This window comes from Trichoderma harzianum, assembly GCF_003025095.1.
Source record: "Trichoderma harzianum CBS 226.95 unplaced genomic scaffold M431scaffold_6, whole genome shotgun sequence".
NCBI classification, from domain to species: Eukaryota; Fungi; Ascomycota; class Sordariomycetes; order Hypocreales; family Hypocreaceae; genus Trichoderma; species Trichoderma harzianum.
In genome coordinates, this window is record NW_020209254.1 from 1,899,040 (window position 1) to 1,919,750 (window position 20,711).

General features: G+C 51.0%; 8 protein-coding genes across 8 annotated transcripts; 4 read left to right on the plus strand and 4 right to left on the minus strand.

Annotated features, from left to right (window-relative positions):
• Window positions 1–186: 186 nt before the first annotated feature.
• Window positions 187–1,476, plus strand: M431DRAFT_5686 (hypothetical protein; the record flags this gene model as incomplete). The annotated part of the gene is made up of 3 exons (XM_024921494.1): window positions 187–330; window positions 639–1,406; window positions 1,468–1,476. 3 exons carry the CDS (start codon window positions 187–189, stop codon window positions 1,474–1,476), a joined length of 921 nt encoding a protein of 306 aa, XP_024774774.1.
• Window positions 1,477–1,898: 422 nt separating this feature from the next.
• M431DRAFT_495326 (hypothetical protein) lies at window positions 1,899–3,215 on the minus strand (the record flags this gene model as incomplete). The annotated part of the gene is made up of 1 exon (XM_024917348.1): window positions 1,899–3,215. One exon carries the CDS (start codon window positions 3,213–3,215, stop codon window positions 1,899–1,901), a length of 1,317 nt encoding a protein of 438 aa, XP_024774775.1.
• Window positions 3,216–3,553: 338 nt separating this feature from the next.
• On the plus strand, window positions 3,554–5,195 carry M431DRAFT_495327 (hypothetical protein; the record flags this gene model as incomplete). Its single annotated transcript, XM_024917349.1, has 3 exons — window positions 3,554–3,869; window positions 3,946–4,922; window positions 4,986–5,195. 3 exons carry the CDS (start codon window positions 3,554–3,556, stop codon window positions 5,193–5,195), a joined length of 1,503 nt encoding a protein of 500 aa, XP_024774776.1.
• A 270-nt stretch (window positions 5,196–5,465) lies between these two features.
• M431DRAFT_84706 (hypothetical protein) lies at window positions 5,466–8,703 on the minus strand (the record flags this gene model as incomplete). The annotated part of the gene is made up of 3 exons (XM_024923465.1): window positions 5,466–5,642; window positions 5,729–8,340; window positions 8,628–8,703. 3 exons carry the CDS (start codon window positions 8,701–8,703, stop codon window positions 5,466–5,468), a joined length of 2,865 nt encoding a protein of 954 aa, XP_024774777.1.
• Window positions 8,704–9,139: 436 nt separating this feature from the next.
• M431DRAFT_84439 (hypothetical protein) lies at window positions 9,140–9,920 on the plus strand (the record flags this gene model as incomplete). The annotated part of the gene is made up of 2 exons (XM_024923431.1): window positions 9,140–9,227; window positions 9,376–9,920. The coding sequence occupies 2 exons, from the start codon at window positions 9,140–9,142 to the stop codon at window positions 9,918–9,920; spliced, it is 633 nt and encodes a 210-aa protein (XP_024774778.1).
• Window positions 9,921–10,448: 528 nt separating this feature from the next.
• Window positions 10,449–11,426, minus strand: M431DRAFT_531135 (hypothetical protein; the record flags this gene model as incomplete). Its single annotated transcript, XM_024920815.1, has 1 exon — window positions 10,449–11,426. One exon carries the CDS (start codon window positions 11,424–11,426, stop codon window positions 10,839–10,841), a length of 588 nt encoding a protein of 195 aa, XP_024774779.1. The 3' UTR covers window positions 10,449–10,838.
• A 1,057-nt stretch (window positions 11,427–12,483) lies between these two features.
• Window positions 12,484–13,801, plus strand: M431DRAFT_554276 (hypothetical protein; the record flags this gene model as incomplete). Its single annotated transcript, XM_024921395.1, has 1 exon — window positions 12,484–13,801. Exon 1 carries the CDS (start codon window positions 12,533–12,535, stop codon window positions 13,799–13,801), a length of 1,269 nt encoding a protein of 422 aa, XP_024774780.1. The 5' UTR covers window positions 12,484–12,532.
• Window positions 13,802–15,720: 1,919 nt separating this feature from the next.
• On the minus strand, window positions 15,721–19,053 carry M431DRAFT_482254 (hypothetical protein; the record flags this gene model as incomplete). The annotated part of the gene is made up of 6 exons (XM_024916029.1): window positions 15,721–15,812; window positions 15,881–18,120; window positions 18,195–18,423; window positions 18,494–18,587; window positions 18,638–18,783; window positions 18,876–19,053. The coding sequence occupies 6 exons, from the start codon at window positions 19,051–19,053 to the stop codon at window positions 15,721–15,723; spliced, it is 2,979 nt and encodes a 992-aa protein (XP_024774781.1).
• Between the last annotated feature and the right edge of the window lie 1,658 nt (window positions 19,054–20,711).

Sequence of the window (20,711 nt, forward strand, 5' to 3'; positions counted from 1 at the left end):
GCGTGGGCAAAGAGAGAAACTTGGTAGATCCCGATTCCGTACTGCTACCTTTTTTTTTCCCTCCGTCAAGTCTCGCTCTTTTTGTTACTTCCCTAATTCCGAAAAGCCTAGCTGTTTCTTGCCTTGCCCTCTTTCGAATCATCATCGCCAGCTTTAGAATCGTTTTCGCTACCGAGAATTTCCGCAATGCCGGGCATGGACCAGCGTGAGCTCGAGTCGCGCGTAAAGGCGCTGACCAAGGTCGTGGCCGCCAACGAGCCGCCGGAGAATGCGCTGAAGCTGCTGGAGTCGCTCAAGAAGGATGCGTCACCGACCGAGGAGATGCTACGGGTACGTTGATTCCGTCGCCATTTTTGTCGGCCGTTCTACAAAGAGGGGGATGCTTGGGAATGGGCAGAGACGAGGCTGTGAATGTTGTGCGCCCTCTTATACAGGGCCGTGAATGCATGTTCGGGCAGGATCCATTTGATCTGATTATCTGTCACGTTTGGATGCCCACCCTCGTCACTGCCCACCGATTGTGCTCCCAGGCATCGCCTCCCAATCGCAGCTTCTCGTCACCATGATCATGAGCTCTCATTTTATGTCTTCATTGCCCGTTGTTCTTTCTTCTGACATTAGTTGTCGCAAACTGGCAGGCCACGCGCGCAGGTGTCTTTGTCGGCAAACTGCGGTCAAATCCCAACAAGGAGATTGCTCGAGCCGCCTCCGAACTCGTCATCAAGTGGAAGAAGCTCGTCGAGCAGGAAAAGAACTCCAAGCTGCAAAAGGCAAAGATGGGCTCCCCGTCAGCACCCGCCGCCGCATCGCCGCCCAACCCGTCGTCCGCCAACGCTGCGCCCAGCAGCGGCGCCAAGAAGGCGTTCAAGGGCGACCCCGAGAAGCGCAAGTTCGACACCGACGGCGTCAGCATCAAGCGTACCGAGTCCAACGTCCGCAACCAGTGCATCGGCCTCTTGTACAACGGCCTCGCTTACCGATCCACCGAGTCCGAGAGCGATGTCATCGCCAAGGCCGTTGCCGTTGAGAGCGCCCTGTTCACCCTCCTCAACGGCGAGGGCGCCGAGTACAAGAAGAAGATCCGATCGCTCTTCCAAAATCTCAAGAGCAAGTCCAATCGGGACCTGGGCAAGAGAGTCCTGTCAGGAGACATCTCGCCTGATCGATTCGTTAGCATGACGGACGATGAGCTCAAGAGCGAGGAGCGCAAAAAGATGGAGATGGAGCTGGAAAAGGAGAACATGAAGAAGGCCCAGGTTCCGATGGCGGAGAAGAGTATCAGCGACAGCCTGGAGTGCGGCAAGTGCAAGAAGAAGAGGGTCAGCTACACCCAGGCACAGACACGAAGTGCTGATGAACCGATGACGACGTTTTGCGAGTGTATGAATTGCGGCAACCGGTGGAAGGTATGTTTTCTATTCATCTCTCCCCTATCATGTTACAATACTAACGAGGCGTGTTTTATAGTTCTCATAAGGAGGCCACGAGAAGAAGGAGAAAATTACAACAAAGGCGTCACGTCTGCCTCGAGGACTATGAGGACGCTGTTTCGATTTGCTTGATGTTTCCTACGGAGCGAATGGGGTGGAACTTTTTTCGGGATGGGAGTTATGGAAAATTGATTAATTTTTTTCGGGTATGATATGAAGAACTCAAGACTTTCGGGCGCCAAGTAGTGTTTTCCCTTCCTCATATTTTTACCCCTTCTTCGGCATGTCTTGCGTCGGCGTGCACATCATGAATTTGGTGTTGCCGCGAGGCTATGCAATATGTTTTATCTAGATCATCTAATAGATCACTGCTGCCGGTTTTCTATCAATCATTCTTTATCGGGCAACATGTGATGGTGCTTACGGAGCTAGCTCCGTTATGTACAAGATAAAGGTCAAGGCTTTTCATCATGACTTTGATATACCCAATTCCGCGAATAGATCTGTGGGTTCCCCTTCCTCCAAGCCCATCTCTTTGATATTCTTCCAGAACTTGCTCAAATGCCTAGTGCCAGAATCGCACAACAAGGTAACGACCCGGCTCCCAGGGGGCAGCTTCATTGCCGCCATGACAGCAGCGGCGCAGTTCACAGAGCTACTGCTCCCTACAAAGATGCCGTCATTCTCCACGAGCCACCTAGCCATGCGGCAGGCCTGCTCGTCGGTCACCTTGACTGCATCGTCGAGCAAGTCTCTGCCGACTTCGAAGTTGTTGGTTATGCGGTTGATGCCGATTCCTTCCACCATGGAGTCGACCTGCTGCCTGCGCCGGGTGCCCTCCTTCTCGGTGGGCGAGTACATGACGCCGTGTTTAATCTTGTTATATAGTCCGCTTCCCTGGGGGTCTGCCAGGATGACCTTGACATTCTTCATCTTGGCCTCGAGTTTCAGGTATCTCGCCACTCCCGATATCGTTCCGCCGGTTCCTGCACCAGCTACGAATGCGTCAAGGTCCCCGTCCGTCTGCTGGTAGATCTCCGGGCCGGTGCTGACGACATGAGCCTGCCAGTTGGATTCAGTCTCAAACTGGTTCGCAAAGAAGCCCTTGCTGCCATCCTCGGAAAATCGCGTGTGCTCAATGGCACGCCTTCGGGCCAAGTTGACAAAATGATCAGGACTGGTAATTGGAGCCACAGGGACTCTCTCAACAGTAGCACCCAAGTGAATCAAAAGATCCGATTTCTCGAATGCCTGGTCGTCGGGCATGCAAATGTGAGCCTTGTATCCCTTTGCGCGGGCCAGAGTAGCAAGCGAGATGCCTGTGCTGCCCACGGTCCCTTCATAGATGGTGTCCCCTTGATGCGGCGTTAAGAGGCCCTGCTTCTCGGCCTCTAGGATCATGTTGAGAGCCACTCGATCCTTGGGGCTGTTTCCAGCGCCATTGAGAAACTCGGCTTTGGCCAGGATGACCCGGCCAGTGGCTTCGGAAAGAGACTGGATTTCAATGAGGGGCGTGTTGCCGATGCAGCCTTCAATGCCATTCGTCGCGATTCCGGCGGACCGAGATGTCGAAGATTTCGGCTCATGATCTTCAAGCTTCACTGGCGCTCCCCAGAAGAAACTTGATCTCCTGCGATCATTCACACGGCTGGTGCTCTTGTGCTGGTAGCGGGATTCGAGCTCGGGATACAGCTCTTTGAATCCCAGGGTAGCAATGATGCCTGCTGTAAAGGCAACGGCAATGGCTGCCGTGCCATAGGCCTTGGGATGATCGCTCAATGACATGCTACTGGCCGTGACCGGATATGCCTCATCATAATTGTATTCAAAATGCCCTCATTTTTCTGCGGGCTATTGAAATTGACAATAGATGAAGAAGCGAAGAAGCGCTAAAGTTCTGTAGGATAGACTAAACTTTGTCTTTTCTGAGGTCATTGCTGATCCCGGCCGGTGTTAGAGCGCAAAAAAGAAAAAGAAAAAGGTACGTACCGGGAACTCGCGGGGCAGCCCTACTCGGAACAAACCACTTTCCGGGCATAGCTGCGGGATCTGCCAATAGCTACAGCGCCTGATTGGGACGAGAAACATTTCACCTTGTGAAAGCATCGTGACTGTTTGCCATCATGGATTCTCCCATTGTGGCCCATCTCTTCCGCCAGCTATTTCGACACCGTCCTCGCGGATGTCAAGGCCTGCGCAATGGCCTGCGCAGTGGCTTGGCCAGCAGGCAAAGACAGCCGAGTCGCAGCATCGGCACAAGACCGTCGATAGATCGCGGCATGAAGACAAACGAGAGTCGCTGGCAGCAACGGACGCACATTCTGCCCGAGGACCGGAGAGAAGAGTTTGCGCAGTATCCGTACATTTCGCTGCAGGAGCTGAAGAAGAGGACGGAGCGGCCCCGGAAAGTGAAAATGCTGCTTCGGGATTTTATTGACGGTATGTGTTGTGTTGCCTCATGCGCTCTCACATGCGCAGATTTGGAAAGGCTGACTGACAATGGGCAAAATGGCAGACAGTCTGTACAATCCCTCGTACGGCTATTTCTCCAAGGAGGCCGTCATCTTTAGCCCCGGCGAGCCTTTCGACTTCAATGCCATGCGTGACGAGCTACAATTCCAGGCCGAATTGGGCCAGCGATACACCGACTTCGAAGACCTGCTCGACGAGAAAGAGGGTGAGAGCCCGACGAGACAGCTGTGGCACACGCCCACGGAGCTCTTCAGGCCGTACTACGGCGAGGCCATTGCCCGGTACTTGGTCTCAAACTATCGCCTCACGACGTATCCCTACGACGACCTGCTCATCTTCGAAATGGGCGCCGGGCGAGGAACCCTCATGCTCAACATCCTCGACTACATCCGCGCCGCCGACCCCCAAGTCTACGCCCGCACAAAGTTCAACATCATCGAAATCTCCTCCTCCCTCGCCGCCATGCAGAACCGCCACCTCCTCTCTACCGCCGAGTCTCGCGGCCACGCGGATAAAGTCGAGATCATCAACAAGTCCATCTTCGAGTGGGACCGCTACGTCCCCTCGCCGTGCTTCTTCCTCGCCATGGAGGTCTTTGACAACTTCTCCCACGACGGCATCCGGTACGACGTCACCACCGAGGAGCCCCTGCAGGGCCACGTGCTCATCGACGGTGACGGCGACTTTTACGAGTTTTACGTCCATGAGCTGGATCCCCTGGCTGCGAGATTCTTTCGCGTCCGCCACGCTGCCACCGGAGGAAACTATCCCAAGCCGTATCCTTCCAACCCTCTTCTCCGCTATCTATCTACCAAGATGCCCTTTGCCGCCAACCTCTCCCACGCCGAGTTCATCCCCACCAGGCTCATGCAGTTCTTCGACGTCCTGGAAAAATACTTTCCCGCGCACCGTCTCCTCACGTCCGACTTCGACGCTCTCCCCCAAGCCATCAAGGGCCTCAACGCTCCCGTCGTGCAGACACGTTTCCAGCGAAGAATGGTCCCCGTCACAACCCCCCTTGTAAGTTCAAAAAACAGACCAAAACATCTCATGAACGTAAACTAACGTGCTTGGACAATGTAGGTTCACCAAGGTTACTTTGACATCCTCTTCCCCACAGACTTCAACATCACCGAGGCTATTTACCGGGCCATCACTGGCAAGTTGACCCGCGTCATGTCCCACGGAGATTTCATGCGTCGGTGGGCCTATGTCGAGGACACGGAGACGCGGAGCGGAGAGAATCCCCTCCTGTCGCATTATAGAAACGCCAGTGTCATGGTTACTGTATAAGTAGTGTATATAGACATCTCAACCGACTTATATGACTTTGTATCAAGACATATTACGAGCATTTGAAAAGTACAAAATCAACAACATCTATCAATTCGACCTTCAGATGAATAATTGTGATATATCATTCTACTCATCTGGCGCTACCTATTTACTCATAGCCCATCTATCACCCAATAGACCCATTCTCCCAATTTCATATGTACCTCTTTTTTCTCAATTTGGCAACAAACAAAGCTTTAGCTCCTTATATATAATACACAAAACTTTTTACAGTTTCAGTTTCTCGCTCAGCCATTTCCGAGCAGTCTCGACAGCGTCGTCAATCTTCTCCGGCTGGGTTCCTTGGCCCTGGCGAGATGGCTCCTTGCCGCCTGAGCGACCACCAATCACATCGGACACGGAGGCAGCCCAGTGCTCAGCAGTAACACCTTGTGAGGACAGATGCTAGAAAAGATATTAGTGACATGTTCATATGGTGTTGTTTTTCATCAAATATGACAACAAAAGGGGTTACATGGGAAACAACTCACAGTTCCGACGTAAACTCCATGGGCAACAGCGCCCTCCTCGGGGCTGCCGACAAACAAGTAGACAGACTTTGACATGTCCTTGGACTGGTAGTGCTTGATGACCTCGCCCACAGCCTTGGCGTTGGCGCTGATGGGGAGTCGGCCAACAAACCATTGGCTCTCCTTGTTAGCCTCAAAGTGCTTGGCAACGGTGTCGACGGCAGTCTTGGATTCCGCCTTTTGCTTCTTCTTCTGCTCGGCAACGACAGCGTTGGCAATCTTCTGGAAACGCTGGTTGAACTCGTCCTTGGTGAGTGTTGAGATGACCAGCTGGCTAAGGTCTTGTGAGACGGCCTTGACCTGGGCCTCCTTCTCGGGGCCAAAGGGAAGGGCTTCAAGGTCAACCAGCTTCTGCTCAAACAGCTGGGCCTCGCGCTGGACCTGGTGGGCAGCCTCGCCAGTGTATGCGATGATACGACGAATACCCTTGGCGATGCCGCTCTCCTCGACAATGATAAGATCCTTGATCAAGCCGGTCTGGTCGACGTGGGTGCCACCGCAGAACTCAACACTGTATTTTCTCCATTCAGCATTCTTGGGGTCCGAAATCAGCGTATCAACATCCATGCCGATGGAAACCACTCGCACGGGGTTAGGGTAAGTCTCGCCAAAGACGGCACGAAGGCCCTCAATCTTGAGCGCGAGGTCGAGATCTACCTCCTTGGAGAAAATCTTGGAGTTGGCGCGGATGTACTTGTTTGAGAGCTCCTCAATCTTCTTCAGCTCATCGAGCTTGACCTGAGTCTTGTGTGAAAAGTCAAACCGTAGCTTGTCATTGTCCACCAGGGAACCCTTCTGGTTGACGTCTTCACCAAGCACCTCTCTCAGGGAGTGGTTGAGAATATGTGTGCCGGTGTGGTTGTTACGGATAGGCGAGCGGCGAAGCTCATCATACTCGCAGATAACTTCATCGTCGGCAGAAAGCACTCCGTACTCGATGTAGCCGCTGTGGAGGACATATCCACCAAAGTCTTGGACATCCATGACCTTGAACTCGACGACATCGTCAATGACGATGCGACCGGTGTCGGCAATCTGACCACCGGACTCTGCGTAAAAGTTGGTCTTGTCGAGCAAGACGCCAATGGCGGTGTTGGCGGGAATATCCTTGGTCGTCTTGACGAAAGCCTGGCCATCAAAGATGTACTGAACCTTGCCCTTGCTGTCGCCCCTGAGGTATTTGGCGTCGTCATTCGTCCTTGCAACCTTGAGCCCTGAGTCGAGCTCGGCAATCTTGTGAACATCGAGCTTGGCAAATGTCTGCACTGAATCCTTGACAGCTTTACTAGCCTCTCTAGCCTTTTCACGGGCAACGGCAACCTCATCCTCATCAATGTCCAGATTTCGCTCCTCAGCCATCAGCTTGGTCAAGTCGACAGGGAAGCCAAAGGTGTCGTAGAGTCTCCAGACGACATCTCCCTCCAGCTTCTTGACGCCGTCCTTGGCGGCCTTGGCAGCATATCTCTCAAACTGGGCCTCACCGCGGTCCAGAGTTCGGGAGAAGGCCTCCTCTTCCTCGTCGAGGATCTCCTTGATGTCTCCCTGCTTCTTGGCGAGGTCAGGGAACTGCTCGCCCATCTGTTCAACCAGGGCAGGCAGAATCTTGGAGAAGAATGAGCCAATCTCGGCATTCAGGTACTTGCGGGCATATCGGACACCACGTCGGAGAATTCGTCGAATGACATAGCCGCGGCCGTCGTTGTTAGGCACGGCACCGTCTGTGATGGCGAAGGACATGGTTCGGATGTGGTCTGCGACAACTCGGTAGGCGGTATCAATACCATCGACATCGTCCGCGCCATACTTATCGGTATACGGTCTTGCGGCAGTGACCTCCTCAATCTTCTTGAACAGAGGAGTAAAGACATCGGTGGCGTAGTTGGAAGCGGTATCCTGGAGGGCAGAGACCAAACGCTCGAAACCCATACCGGTGTCGATGTGCTTGGCAGGCAGGGGCTTGAGGCTGCCATCCTTTTGTCGGTCGAATTGCATGAAAACGAGGTTCCAGATCTCGACAACCATGGGGTCGTCCATGTTGACGAGGCTGGCAGCGTTGCGTCCTCCGATCTTGTCGTAGTGGACTTCGGAACAAGGACCACAGGGACCCTGGTCACCCATCTCCCAGAAATTGTCCTTCATGTTTCCAGGAATGATGTGATCTTCAGGCACACCAGTCTTGAGCCAAAAGTCCTTGGCCTCCAGATCCGGCTCGAGGTTGAGAGCTGGGTTGCCCTCGAAGTATGTAACGTAGAGGCGAGTGGGATCAAGGCCATAGACCTTAGTCAGGAGTTCCCATGCCATCTCGATAGCATCCTTCTTGAAGTAGTCGCCGAATGACCAGTTACCAAGCATTTCGAAAAATGTGTGGTGGTAGCTGTCCTTGCCGACATCGTCGAGATCGTTGTGTTTGCCACCAGCGCGGATGACCTTTTGGGTGTCGACGGCGCGCTTGAGGTTGCTCATGGGGTCGGACTTGTTGACGGTGCCCAGGAAGATGGGCTTGAACTGGTTCATGCCCGCATTGGTGAAGAGTAGGGTCGGGTCATTGTGAGGCACGACGGAGCCAGAGGGCACTGTTGAAGAAAGAAAAAAAATATCAGCATGTGTCAGTCATAGTTTTGGTGATGGTGGATGGGCCGCCGCGATGGGATGAATGCTGTAGAGTAGGCAATGCAATCGATGAAAAAGAGACGTGGTTGAGACTGAGAATTGCAGACAATCAACCAGCATCTTGTTTCTGTCGTTGCAGCCCATCGCGAGTTGACGATTTCTCGTTTCCCCCAAACCGAGTCAACCCCGCCACTCTGGAGGGGTGATGGCGATGCCTGTCCAACGGCTCAATATTTTTTTCACCACTTACCCAGCGTGTGCCCCCTCTGCTCGAAAAAGTCGAAAAAGGTCTTGCGCACCTGCGCCTCGGGCCAGTTGCCCGCCATGCTTGCAAAAGTCTGGTTCTGAGTTCTTGGCTGGAGAGCAAAGCGCGTGGTTGCAAAAGTGCGAAGGCGAAGGCAAAGACGAAGGCGAGGGTGCAGATGCGATGCTTCGGAGAGCAATCGGCGGGGTTGTGGCGGGTGGGTTTTGTAGAAACTTCTACAAGAGTGACTCAAGCCTACAAAGGACGTCTGTCGCCCGCTTCTGGCCGAGCTGCTGCACTGTAGCCGCGACCTTGCCAGCGTCCGCATCAGCACAGACGGGAGTCACACGGGCAGGGCTTCAATGCAATCGGCGAGTTAGTTTGAACGGCGGCATTCCGTAACAGTTTGACTCTTTTTCTTGTTCTCCAATTCGGCTCGGCTAAGCAGGGCGGAACGGAACAAACAGACCATACAGACAATGCTGGGGACCGCGCCCGCGCCAGGCATCATCCTCACTATGGAGAGGCAGCGGCGCAAGAGGAAGGCCGAGACGCTCGACTCGGATCGCGAGCGCCTTTCGAAGCGCCTCAGTCGGCTCAATATAGGTGAGATCTGCAGCTAATCTAGTGTATTCTCTTTTACTCTCTTTTACTTCGTCTCCTTGCCTCTTTTTCTTTTTCTTTTTATGTTGATGCAGCCCAATGCATTCCAAGCACCTCCGTAAGCGGTCAATTCGCTAACGTCCTGTGACAGAGCCAAAGTCCAAGCTCCACGTCAAGGCCGAGACACCGGCCATTGCCACCGCATCGTCAACATGCCCCAAGCCGACGTCGGATGAGAACGAGACGATGCAGGTCGACGATTCCAAGCACAAAGTGTACATCTACGATCTGGATGCCGAGCTCTCCTCAGACAGCGAAAACGACGACGGCAAGCTCGTCTTCCTGCCAGACATCGAGAAGCATCTGCGTGAGAACCGCATCCCGCGCCACATCCTGGCCAACGATGAGGGCGAGCTGGCTGGCATGCAGTTGGTTCTCTACAGCGATCCCAAGTCCCTCTCGGTGCCCGAAGAAAAGGACAGCGTGCGCAGGGCCATCATCGAAGCCCGACATCGAGCGAGAGAGGAGCAGAAGAAGATAGTCAAGCCCGACGAGATACCCAACAATGTCATGCCGCCTCAAATGGCGTCTCAGACATACTTCCAGACCCCCGCCGTAACGATGCCGCGCAGCGACCCTGCGTCAGCTCCGTTCTTCCACGTGGACGATCCGTGCGATGCCATGGAGGTTGATTAACGAGCGCAAGACCAAAGATGACTGATTCGCAGCGAGTGACGATATACGTGCATTATACCCGAGGGTTCAATATTCTGGGAGTTTGCTTCATTGGCTTTTACTTGTTTTTTTTCGTCTTGATTCTTTCTTTTCTCGTGGGCGGCGTTTAGCAAGTTGGCTTCCATTCCATTTCTGCCTTTCGAAGACGCCTGAGCGTCAGGACTTGTACATTGACCATTTGTTAGGATACTATTATCCGTAGTAAATACGCATCATTTGCCATTTCGGGGCGCCCGAAATCTAATCCTCGCCTCCAGTAGCATCCCAAAAGACTTTAACATCTCCCAACCCACCGGCATCTATGAACTTTATTCTCCAACATCATGTCCTATTGCTTCATCACCGCAGGAGGTGCCAGTTGGGAACTAGATCACATCAATGAAGCTAGGAAACATGATGAAAACTCTTGTCTCTGCGGTTATTAAGATATTGCCCTTATTCACAACCTCTTTGCTGAATACATGCTCTATTTTAGTATGATGTGAGCATGAAACAACTACAATCTCAAGCAATCATTTTTAGTTTCTTTCGCTTTGAGAGAGTGGTCTCTTAAAAACATCATGTCTATTATGATGTTCATACTACCATTGCCCAATCCTATGAAAACCTCCTATAGCCGCAACGCGCCTTTTTATAGCAAAAGCAAAAAAAAGTTGACCCCTCAGGTCAAATGCAAAGAAGAGAGGGTGTTATTCAAGTAAAAGTTGACCGCTTGACGGATCATGGAATCACCGACTTCAATTCCGGCAGCACTCTCGAGTCGATGCCCGACTATCGCCTTTCCATATATGACTCTATTGCAGATGTCGTCGACGCAGTTTCCAACTTGATCGCCGCCGAATCGTTATTGCGTGTAACGTCGACAACTTCGGCCACATTTCAAGAGTATAGCTGAAGGATTCTTTCGATTCCCGTCTTGAACTTCCGTTTCGACTCCTCGACTTGCTGTCTCATTTCGTCTCTTATTGCGTCAAACTTCTCATTCAGACTCATAATTGCATTTTGCATAGTCTTCTCATGCTGCTCGTGTTGCTCGCGTTGCTGTCTCATCTCCTCTCTTGTTGCGTCAAGTTTCTCGTCTAACTTCATAATTGCATTTTGCATAGTCGATATTGTGTTTAGCAGATCGGAGTGAGGGCCAGATGGGGGCGACGAAAATATTTTGTCTTGAAGGTCATCGCGCTGAGATTTAGGTTTGTAAAACAAATAGCCTTTATAATCAATTTCGATCTCAATGGATTTAAATGCTGATATCATTTGCCGTTGAAATGGTGTTGGATCTCTTCTTATGATACGTGAAATATCTGGGTAAAGCGCCGATAGGAAAACAAACTTAGCCCACGTAGGCTCATCCACTAGCTTCGAATAAAGAGGGTGGTGAACAGCTCCTCGCTCAGTGTCACGATCCATCTTGAAATATGACGCCTTTATTAAGCTCAGGTATTCGTTCTGGTCAATTTGCGTCATGTTTGTAGCCTGCCCCTAGTAGGTCGTAATAACAGCAACGTAAAATGTTTGATCCTGACCCCCTGGCTGTCGGACATATGGATTGTCAATTTAAATGATCAAAGGAGGTAACTGCGGGTTTGGGCACGGGTTATCGTGTGGCAATAGGCGGACAGGAGATACTGTCGTGCCATTGACGGCGTGGTTTTGAGAGTTGCTTATCGGCATCGTACTGTTGTTCGTAGAGGTATTGGAATGTAGATGGAGGTAGTTAGAATGAGTATATCTGGTAACGTCGACAGAGAAGAAGAATATGCTATGAATGTAAGAACAAGGATGAAAAAAAGAGGAAGAGAAGGAAGAAGGAAGAGGAGGATTTTATAAGAGAGTAGAGGGTGAAATGAATATCATGTGACATTCTTCTAGCTGCCACCAGCTGCAAACTGAACTTGTTGAAGTCAAGGAACTCTTGTTTCTGCCGTATATACTCTACCGCTATCATTTCATCACTAAAGCTCTATTTATTCTCGCAAGAAGATTGATTCTTTTCCTCTACCAGAGTATTCTTTTCCTGCACCATAGTAAGGGTAAACCTAATGCTGTAAATTAAAATAAAGGAATGTTATTTTGAGAAATTTGCGATGATGGAAGCCTCAGACTTACGATGATCCTCAATTAATATTCTTCTATTATCAATTCTGCTTAAAGTAGTTTCTTTGACTTTTCTTGTCTTATACGACATAAGTGGAAATGCTAGTATATGGGAGTTGGGTGTCAAAGCTTTGAGGAGCGAAAGCAGCTGCTGCCAGCTGCAAACCGAAATTATCTCAGTCCGACTTCAGATTAACAGCTTTTGTTTCTGCCGCATTAATCCTACCGCTATTATTTGACCGCCTATGCTTTATTTATTCTCGCGAAAAAAGACTGAACTGAACCTTCATTTCAATTCTTCTTCACCAATCCTACCACCAACACCCGAAGCGTTCGAGAGCAAGACTACCATGGGGGATACAGAGAGCCACAAGCCACCTCGGCTTAATTTTTCAGAACTGAATGTCAAACGGGGGAATAGAAGGTGGTTTGAAGCTTTAAGATGCGTCCAGGCCTATCATTAACAAGCAGCAGTCATGAGCATGGAGGACTGCAAGACAATGGTCGACATCATTAAGAAGGGTGCATACAAGACTAAAAAGTCCTCTGTCAGATCACCTGCATGTCATCCTCTATATCGACGCGCGATACATCCCACGTCGCGCCATGATCGTCCCAAAAAACTGCGCTGGCCGGATTATGTCACGCTGGTAGCGGTATATCCCACACAGGGTCTTCACAAGCGATATCTTAGCATCGTCGAGGAGAAGTTTAGGACCTTGGAGCTCGAGAATGCCTCGGACGCCTACTATGATGGTCATCCGGAAGATGAACAGGAAATGAAAGAATATTTGGAAATCGCCAATAATCATGAAGATTGGCTGCGCATAGATCCCAGTGATGACGACAAGAAGGACAAAGAGAATGACGAAGAAGAAGAAGATGCTGATGACAATGATGAGGAGATTGAAGACGAAACTCAAAAAGGCACACTGGTCCCGAGCATCTTGCCGCAGAAGCGAAAAGTCAGCAATGAGAAGGACCAAGGTCATGGTGATCAAATCCGTTTGCAAAAGCTAAGCTGGATGGATTTGACCCCTGAGGACCTTAAGGACTGCCATAATGGAGTGGTCACGAAGAATGACATTACAATCACGCTGACCACAGAGGAGGAGCTGGATATATATCGCAGAGGATTCGTTTCGAAGGACACCAGCAACGAGTCATTGCGAGAGCAAACACCAAGATCGAAAAGCACTCCCCAATCAGGAACCAAGCCTGACCTGAAGGGCACGTCATATAAGAGCAGCGGCGAGAAGCCGATCATCGACTCGAAGAAAAGGTCGACTGAGAGTCGGAATAACACGCTGACCAAGGATAATGCCAAGGAAGCTACACCCGAAGTGAGGAACGCATCGCCAAAGAGAACCGGTGCAATGATGCAAGCTTTTGCACAGATGGCGAAGACTGATTCAGCAGTGAAGGTGCCGGCGTCTGCGAAGACCAATGCGACAGCTGAGAAGGTGGCACAGAACAGCAGCTCAGCAGATCAAGAGGCGCGCATCAAGGAGTTAGAAAGAGTCATGAAGGCTGGTCAGAATGATCACCAGATGATCATGAAGTGCATGGAGCGATTGGAGAAGAACCAAGAGATGATTATGAAAAAGCTTGATGAGAATGGAAAAGCGGAAAGGGATCATCAAAGTAAAAGAGAGGAGTCAGACGCTGGAGTCCTCTGGTTCATGAAGGCTTTAGTAGAAAGCAGGGCTGAAGGAGGTAGAGAGGATTCCGCAGAGAAGGAATGACGGACGATCGATTTTTTGGTATGGAATTAGGGACGCATAAGGTCATGAGAGCGTCAGGATTACAAGGCCATTTAAGATACTTCATCATAGCTTGCAGGCAGGAAGAATAAGGTACTCATCGCGAGTAATCATCTCAGCTTCACAGTAGCAAACAGGGTAATCGAGTAAGAGGCCATTGGAAGAATCATAATGACGGCTTATAACCTCACTATGTCACTGTCTGTCTCTCCCGTTCTCTCTTCTTTCTCAAGGTCTTCATTCTCTGTCTCTCCATCGTCTTCCTTGTCTGGTCTCAAGACAGCTCGTCGTCATCATCGCCACTCTTCTCGTCGTCATCGTTTTATCGTCATGGCGTCTGAAGATGCAATCACCAACGTGATGCGTGAGCTCGTTTGGGGTTGCTTCCGTTTGTCCACCTATAAGAACATAAACAACAGTCGGCGTCAAGCAACCTTGGTGACTGTTGGGAGCACTGGAGTCCAGACAAGCAGGCTTTTGTGCGTAATTCGATACCCATTACAACAAGCAGCACGTACATACTAGGGCATGCTGTAGACATTAAAGGTATCGTATTGTCGAAGCCTAGAGGTAACACCAGCTTTGGCATTAGTTCATGAGCCAATCTACAGCAGGGGACAAGATCCTGTTTTCTCCATGACGAATGCGTAGATACCCCAACGACGATCAGATTCCGTCGGCAGCTGTTGAAAAAAACTCGATAGTTGGTGGCGACGACAATACTAATGCCGTCGATAACTGAGGATAAAACTGGATACGGGCTTCGTCGAAGAGAGTGGTAAAGGCCTCGGCAGTATTGAACACCTACAACTTCGATCAGGTGTTTGATTCCATAGAAGCTTTCACCACTATCTTTGACGACGCTCGTCTCCAGTTCTGCCCACAGCTCTCACTGCATTACTGTCATCTTCTCCTCCGACCATCGAGTTTTTTCAGCAGCTCCTCACCGAGTTCTGCTGTTGTTGGGGTGTTTACGCGGTCGTCATAAAAAAAGCAAGGTCTCGCCAACTACTCTATCTACTCTATCTACTATATCTACTCCATCTACTCCATCTACTATATCTGGAAATACTTTGTATGATGCCCTCTGATCAATTCAGACATCCGGATCGATTGTCGCAAACCGTTACCTGCAGCGTGGAGATCCGCCATTGTGCGTATCGACTTTTACATGAGCAGACAAAGAATGGCAATGCCCCCTGATATATATATCACAACAATACTCAAAGTTCAATCACGCATCTTAGTAAAAAAGTATAAAAGCACGAGTAGTATTTCTTGCATTCTCAGGTTCTATATCAGGCTTCAAAACCTCGAGGGACTACGTATCAAACGACATTCATCATCTTCCATCTTCATATGGAACCCTCCAACGCTCTTCTTTTTGAGGACAGGACAAAATCAAGAAAACTCGGCGGGAAAAAAAAAGAATTGAGAAAAAAGAAAATAGGGAAATATGACAGACAGTTTTATCCCGGATCAAAACGGCAGGTAGATAGAGGAAGGAGAGGGGAACGCCAAAGACAGGTTCCAGATTCCATACGCATAAACCTTTTCAACATTATCTTTTATCGTGTGTAAAGATGATTGAGATCGTGCGTGGTAGGAGAAAAGGCTGAAACTCCATGTCGACTTGCTTTGATGTTCCCCGCACTCGCCTCCTATTTTTGGGGTGGTATCATACAGAAGTCTGAAAGAAATAAAGATGGGATAAAGAGAGGAAAAGAGACAAAGAGAGAATGGACTAGTATTAAAAATGAAACGCTGCACATTGCATCGTATCTCTGGTTGCGATCAAGGGAAAATGACGACGAGTGGTATCAAATTGCGGCAGAAATAGTAACGAGAAGAAGTATTGATAACAAGAAATCGGACGGATTCAAGCGGTTTAGCTTGTTCGCTCAGTTATTACGGAGAGGAACTGATGTGCCCTCCATGTTGCCAGTGAGCTCGGCGACTCGGGCCTTGATGCGTGCGACTCGAGATTCGATTGCTGCAGAAAAGTCAGTATATTGCACGCACATTTATAAAAACCAGGAGTGGATAGTCATTAGCACGTACTCTCTTCTCCATCCTCGCCTTCAGTCTTTGCGGGCTTGGGGAAGTCATCTGGGCGGGAAGAAGTTCGCTCAGCCGCATTCTTGCGGAGCTGGGCAAAACGGTCCTGAATGCCAGGGCTAATTCCAGCAGGGAGTCCTTCTTTCGCAGGAGGAGCAGGAGTTGCTTCTTTCACGGGCAGCTTCGAGGGAAACTTGGGGGCAGGACGAGCAATCGGTGGTGGCACCGCATCCTCATATTCATCCTCATCATCATCTTCTGGGACAAAGGCTGGTACATCATCGAGAGGGCCTTGGTCGAATCTTGAGAAATCGTGCTCAGGTTCTGGCTGATTAGGGGCATCATCGTTTGCAGCATCATCATCGGCCGGCTGGTCGTAGATCGGCTCGTAGATCGGCTCTCCGTCCACTGGCGTGTCCGGTTCTTGCTCAATTGGGGAGACAACGGCAGGACTGGCCATTGGCTTCTCGATAGACTTCTTGCCAGCGTTCTGCTCAAGCATCTTGTTCAAATCAGTCTTAACACTTTCCAAGTTCTTGGAGGCACGCTTCTTGCGGCCAAAGATCTTCAAGAAGCCACCCTTCTGTTGTTTTGGTTCGGGGCTCCGTGGAGTTTCGAACGACGAGGGCTTCCCATTAAAGGTAGGCGACGTAACCCGTGCAGCGGGCTCTTCTTTGGGCGGTGTAGGTAGGCTGGGCTCCGCCTTTGGCTGCTCAGGAGTGGCAGACACAGGAGTTTGAGCCTGCTCAGGGAGAGGAGAGCGAGATCGCGCCTCTTCCAAAACATTCTCGGGAACCAATGATAAGGCAGAGTGTCCATGGGGCAAAGGAGAGGCGGCCGGTGTCAAAAGAGTATCCTTTGGAGGCACTGCGGGCGAGGGAAGATTGTCACTGGAAGTTTCGTGGTTTTCGGTAGGTTCGGGAACTGCGTTTCCTCGACCTGCGTTGTCGTTGGCCATATACATATCCTTGATGGTACCCTTGTCGTACTTCTTAACCCACTTCATGGCTGAGGAGGCCTCGCCCAGAATATGGGGCTGAAGGGTCATAACACTATTAGTCTTTTCAGCCATCAACTCGGCATCTGTGCGGCCGCGGCGAACAACAGGCGCCGGGCGGTTCTCCTCTCGGTCCTGCTGAGCTCTTAGCTGGGCAGCTTTTGCCTGGACTCTAGCATGAGCATCCGGGCCAATGCTGGCCTTGCTATCGTTGGCGTTGGCGGTTGTAGTCTTGTCATTCTTGTCAAGAGACTTCTTGCGTCGAGAGACGGTCTTGGAACGCTTTGTCCATGAAAACAATCCCTTCTTTTCCGCAATATAGGCTCCTTCTTGAGCGTCGGGAGCTGCTCCTGCGATGATCTCCTCCACAACAAGCCAGCGGCAACCACGGATGGAAGTCTCAACAACAGCGCATCTACCAAAAGCTGACTTGCGTTCGGGGGTCTCCTCTGGAGCAAGACTGGTCATCCACACCCACCAGAAAGCATCATCCAGGTCGATAACCCTAATACTTGCGAGCTCTCCAGGCTCAACATCACGTTCGCTCTCGAGCCTTGGGTTATGAGATTGCGAGCTGTGTTGACGGCTATCTGGCGACAGCGGAGGGAGAATCTTGTCGGGAGGCAGCAGGTAATTGGGCCTTGATTGGTTATCGTCGACGAAACCGGCCGACAAAAAGTCTGCCCACGAAGGCGTAGTCGGGCGTGCCAATCCGTTGCCGCCGGAGAGAGGGCTGTTGCGGAGGCCCTGGAACTGTTTGAGCTGTTGGTTTCTCTTTGGCACGACGCTTCCTTCGTCGTCGTCTTCCTCCTCCAGGGAGCTGGCGAATCCAATATCCTCGAATCGCGACCAAGAGGCATCTCGTAAGCTCGTAGAAACTTTGACACTCGACGCTTGTGACTGATTAGCCGATGAGATTGCCTTGAGGACTCGCTGACATTCGTCTGTTAGTGCCTGCACTGGGTCTTCGTAGCTGGAAAATTCCTGGAGTTCGCTATCCGAGTCACGGTATTGAAAGTGGTTTGCTCGGCGCAACAAGGCGAACGGGGTCGGGGAAACTGTGTCAACAATCATGACCACCTTTTTGGTCTTGACTAAAAGCAATTCCGGCCTCTGCGGAGGATACTCGGTTTCCTGAAGCAGCTTCTGGAGAGACCTGGGCAGCATGGTGATTCCTGTGGGGTTCTGCTCAGGGGAAAGCGACCTCAGATAAGCGAAAAAGAGATGACTGGTGGCATCCGCAGCACTGCAAGCACGAAAAATATTAGCATGAAGCTCCATCGTTATTCCGTATTCAGAGTTGGCAGATCGTCGTCGTACCTAAGCCATGCCCCATAACCACCGTCGAAACCTTTGCCAGTATCATTGTGGTCAAAGGCCCACCACGAGGCCATACGAGACAGCTTGCGCCCACCAAAGCCATTGTTCTTGCCATGAGCAGCGACCGCCGCTATCAGACCAAAGAAATCGAAGATTATCTGCTGGCGCGCCGCATTTTCCACACTGAGGGGGATGAACGTTTTGAATGAATCGCGGGCCATGTTGGAGTCTTGCGTAGCACCAGAAAGTCAGCACCCGCATGTAATCGTAAATGCTTATTAGTAGTCCCTATCACATACCTCGTTCTCCAACCTTGAACAACTCATACGCATCCCAGCCAACGAGGCCTCCGTGAAGACGGCTCCAGCACCATTTTACGACTCCCGAGATGACCTGCACTTTTTGTGAGCAATTCACTTTGTCATGCAAACAGAGATACGTACCATGGGCTCTGTCATGCGCAGCTCCTGGAGCAGCATCTCCCCGCTAATCGGAGGGTCTTGGCTGAAGAAGTTTCGAATAAACGTGCGGACGGCACTGGGGTTCGATGTCGGTCGGAAAGGGAGTAGGAAGAATGGATGATCGAGGCCTGCAGCGCAATGGTTAGTCAAAGGTAAATGTGCAAGAAATCACTAGAATCGTGACAAGCTGCCCAACGTCCAGCGCTGGTGAATGACCTACCTCGCGACTTGAGCTCCTCACAGCAGCCGTGCAGAAGCTCCCGAATCTCCTCGGGCTCAACCGTCTTGCGGGTCCAAGCATCGTCCCATTGTTTCTTCTGCGGAAGTAAATCTGCGTCGTCGAGTCCGTTCTTCTTGGACTTTGCGTCCTTCTTGCGACGAGAGAAGATGCCAGGCATTTTGGGCAATTCTATCAGCGACTGGAGAATGGGCTGTCGATGCAACGATTGGCATAAATCATCCAAGGAAAGAAATATGCTGTTAGGAAGTTGCTGCTGCTGCTGCTAGATTCCAGCTTTGTCAAGAAGCGGTGGATTATAGCCTGCAGACAGAAGAAGTAGAAAAAAGCAAAGCCGAGTCTGGGGCGAAGGGCCCAGGCGAAGCGATGTGAGCTTGCCGAGAAGCCAATCACACCACCGGCCTCGACAATGGAAATGGAGAGAAGAAGAAGGCAATCAATTCGCGCTGCGAATGTCGTATAAGTGCGTGGGCGGGTTTGAATAAGAAACAAAGGCGACAGAGAGAAACGAAAGAAAGGAGGGGCACTTGTTGAAGCGGATGAAGTGAAGCTTTCAACGAGGGGAAGCAGCCAGCGCGCACACAAAAGGCGTGATCACGATTCCTCAAGAAGGGACGCCGTCCCGCACACTGAAGAAGAGGATGATTTCGCTTGTTTGCGATGGCGAAGAAGATGGTGGGAATCTTTTTGCTCGTCTGCCTTTCAGGGGCGCGACACGACCAGACCAGCGACCAGACCAGGGGCCAGTCTACGGGTCTTTATGCGACTAAGATTAGATGCTAAATTGTCTGGTGGGAAGCGCGCGAGTGCGCCAGCTGGGGCCAGGTACTCTCTCGGTGAGATCACTGCGGAAAGGTACTTTGCTTGGGCGACGGCGGGCATCGAAGCTACTGCCGGCAGGCCAACTGCAGTGAGTGGTTGTGCTGGTTGATTTGGTTTAGCATCACAGTCGGTGTTGGTTACCTTGATGTCACAAAGGCCCAATTGGGCTCTGTTCCTGTCCTGCTGGCATGGATGTTTGGTGCCGGGCCAAGACTTGGGCGATTGGCCGTGGTGCGTTGTACCGTACCTGATAGTCTGATAGCGCAAGGTGCCACTCCATTGTCGATGCATGTGCCTACATACATGCAGAAAGTATTGACACGTATTGATGATTCCATGACATGTTGATGCGATGCGATACGATAGAGACGAACGCTTGGTGGAGCTGCATCGCAACAAGTACCGGTACTTGTGCCTGGAGGCGGTAGTGGCTTCAGCCTTCGCCGAGACAATGGTGGGGGTTGCTATGACCACTCTGAATGGTCTTTACGCCGTAGCGAACAGAGATGATGCTTGTACCTTGGCGGCGGATGCCCAGTTCTGTCAAAAACTTGCGAGTACCAGTACTTGCTGGGCGCCAAACATGGCTGCCCCGGGAGCCAGCGGACGGCCTAACCCTGAAATTTAAATGAAGCCAGACCATTGGGCGTCCCAGCTGGAGCTCCGTACAAAAGCTCATCACCTCTATCACTCGTGTGTGTACATGGGTGTCCAAGTTTTTACAGGTAACTACTCGTACTACCNCATGAAGCTGGATTGGGCACATGCAGATGCAAGTACTCCATGTTTTTCATGCTACAGCTGCTAGGCAGGACGCAATGCCAGCGCCACATGCACACCAACTTGTCTAACGGCGGCTTATCTTGTCCTGTCTCAGACCTGCACCTTTGCCCCAATATTACGGCGCCTGAGTCGGGTATCTGATCTTACTAAGGTGCGAACAGCTTTCTCCATGCGGAGTACATGTAACTTGATGCAAGTACTTGGGCGGGAATC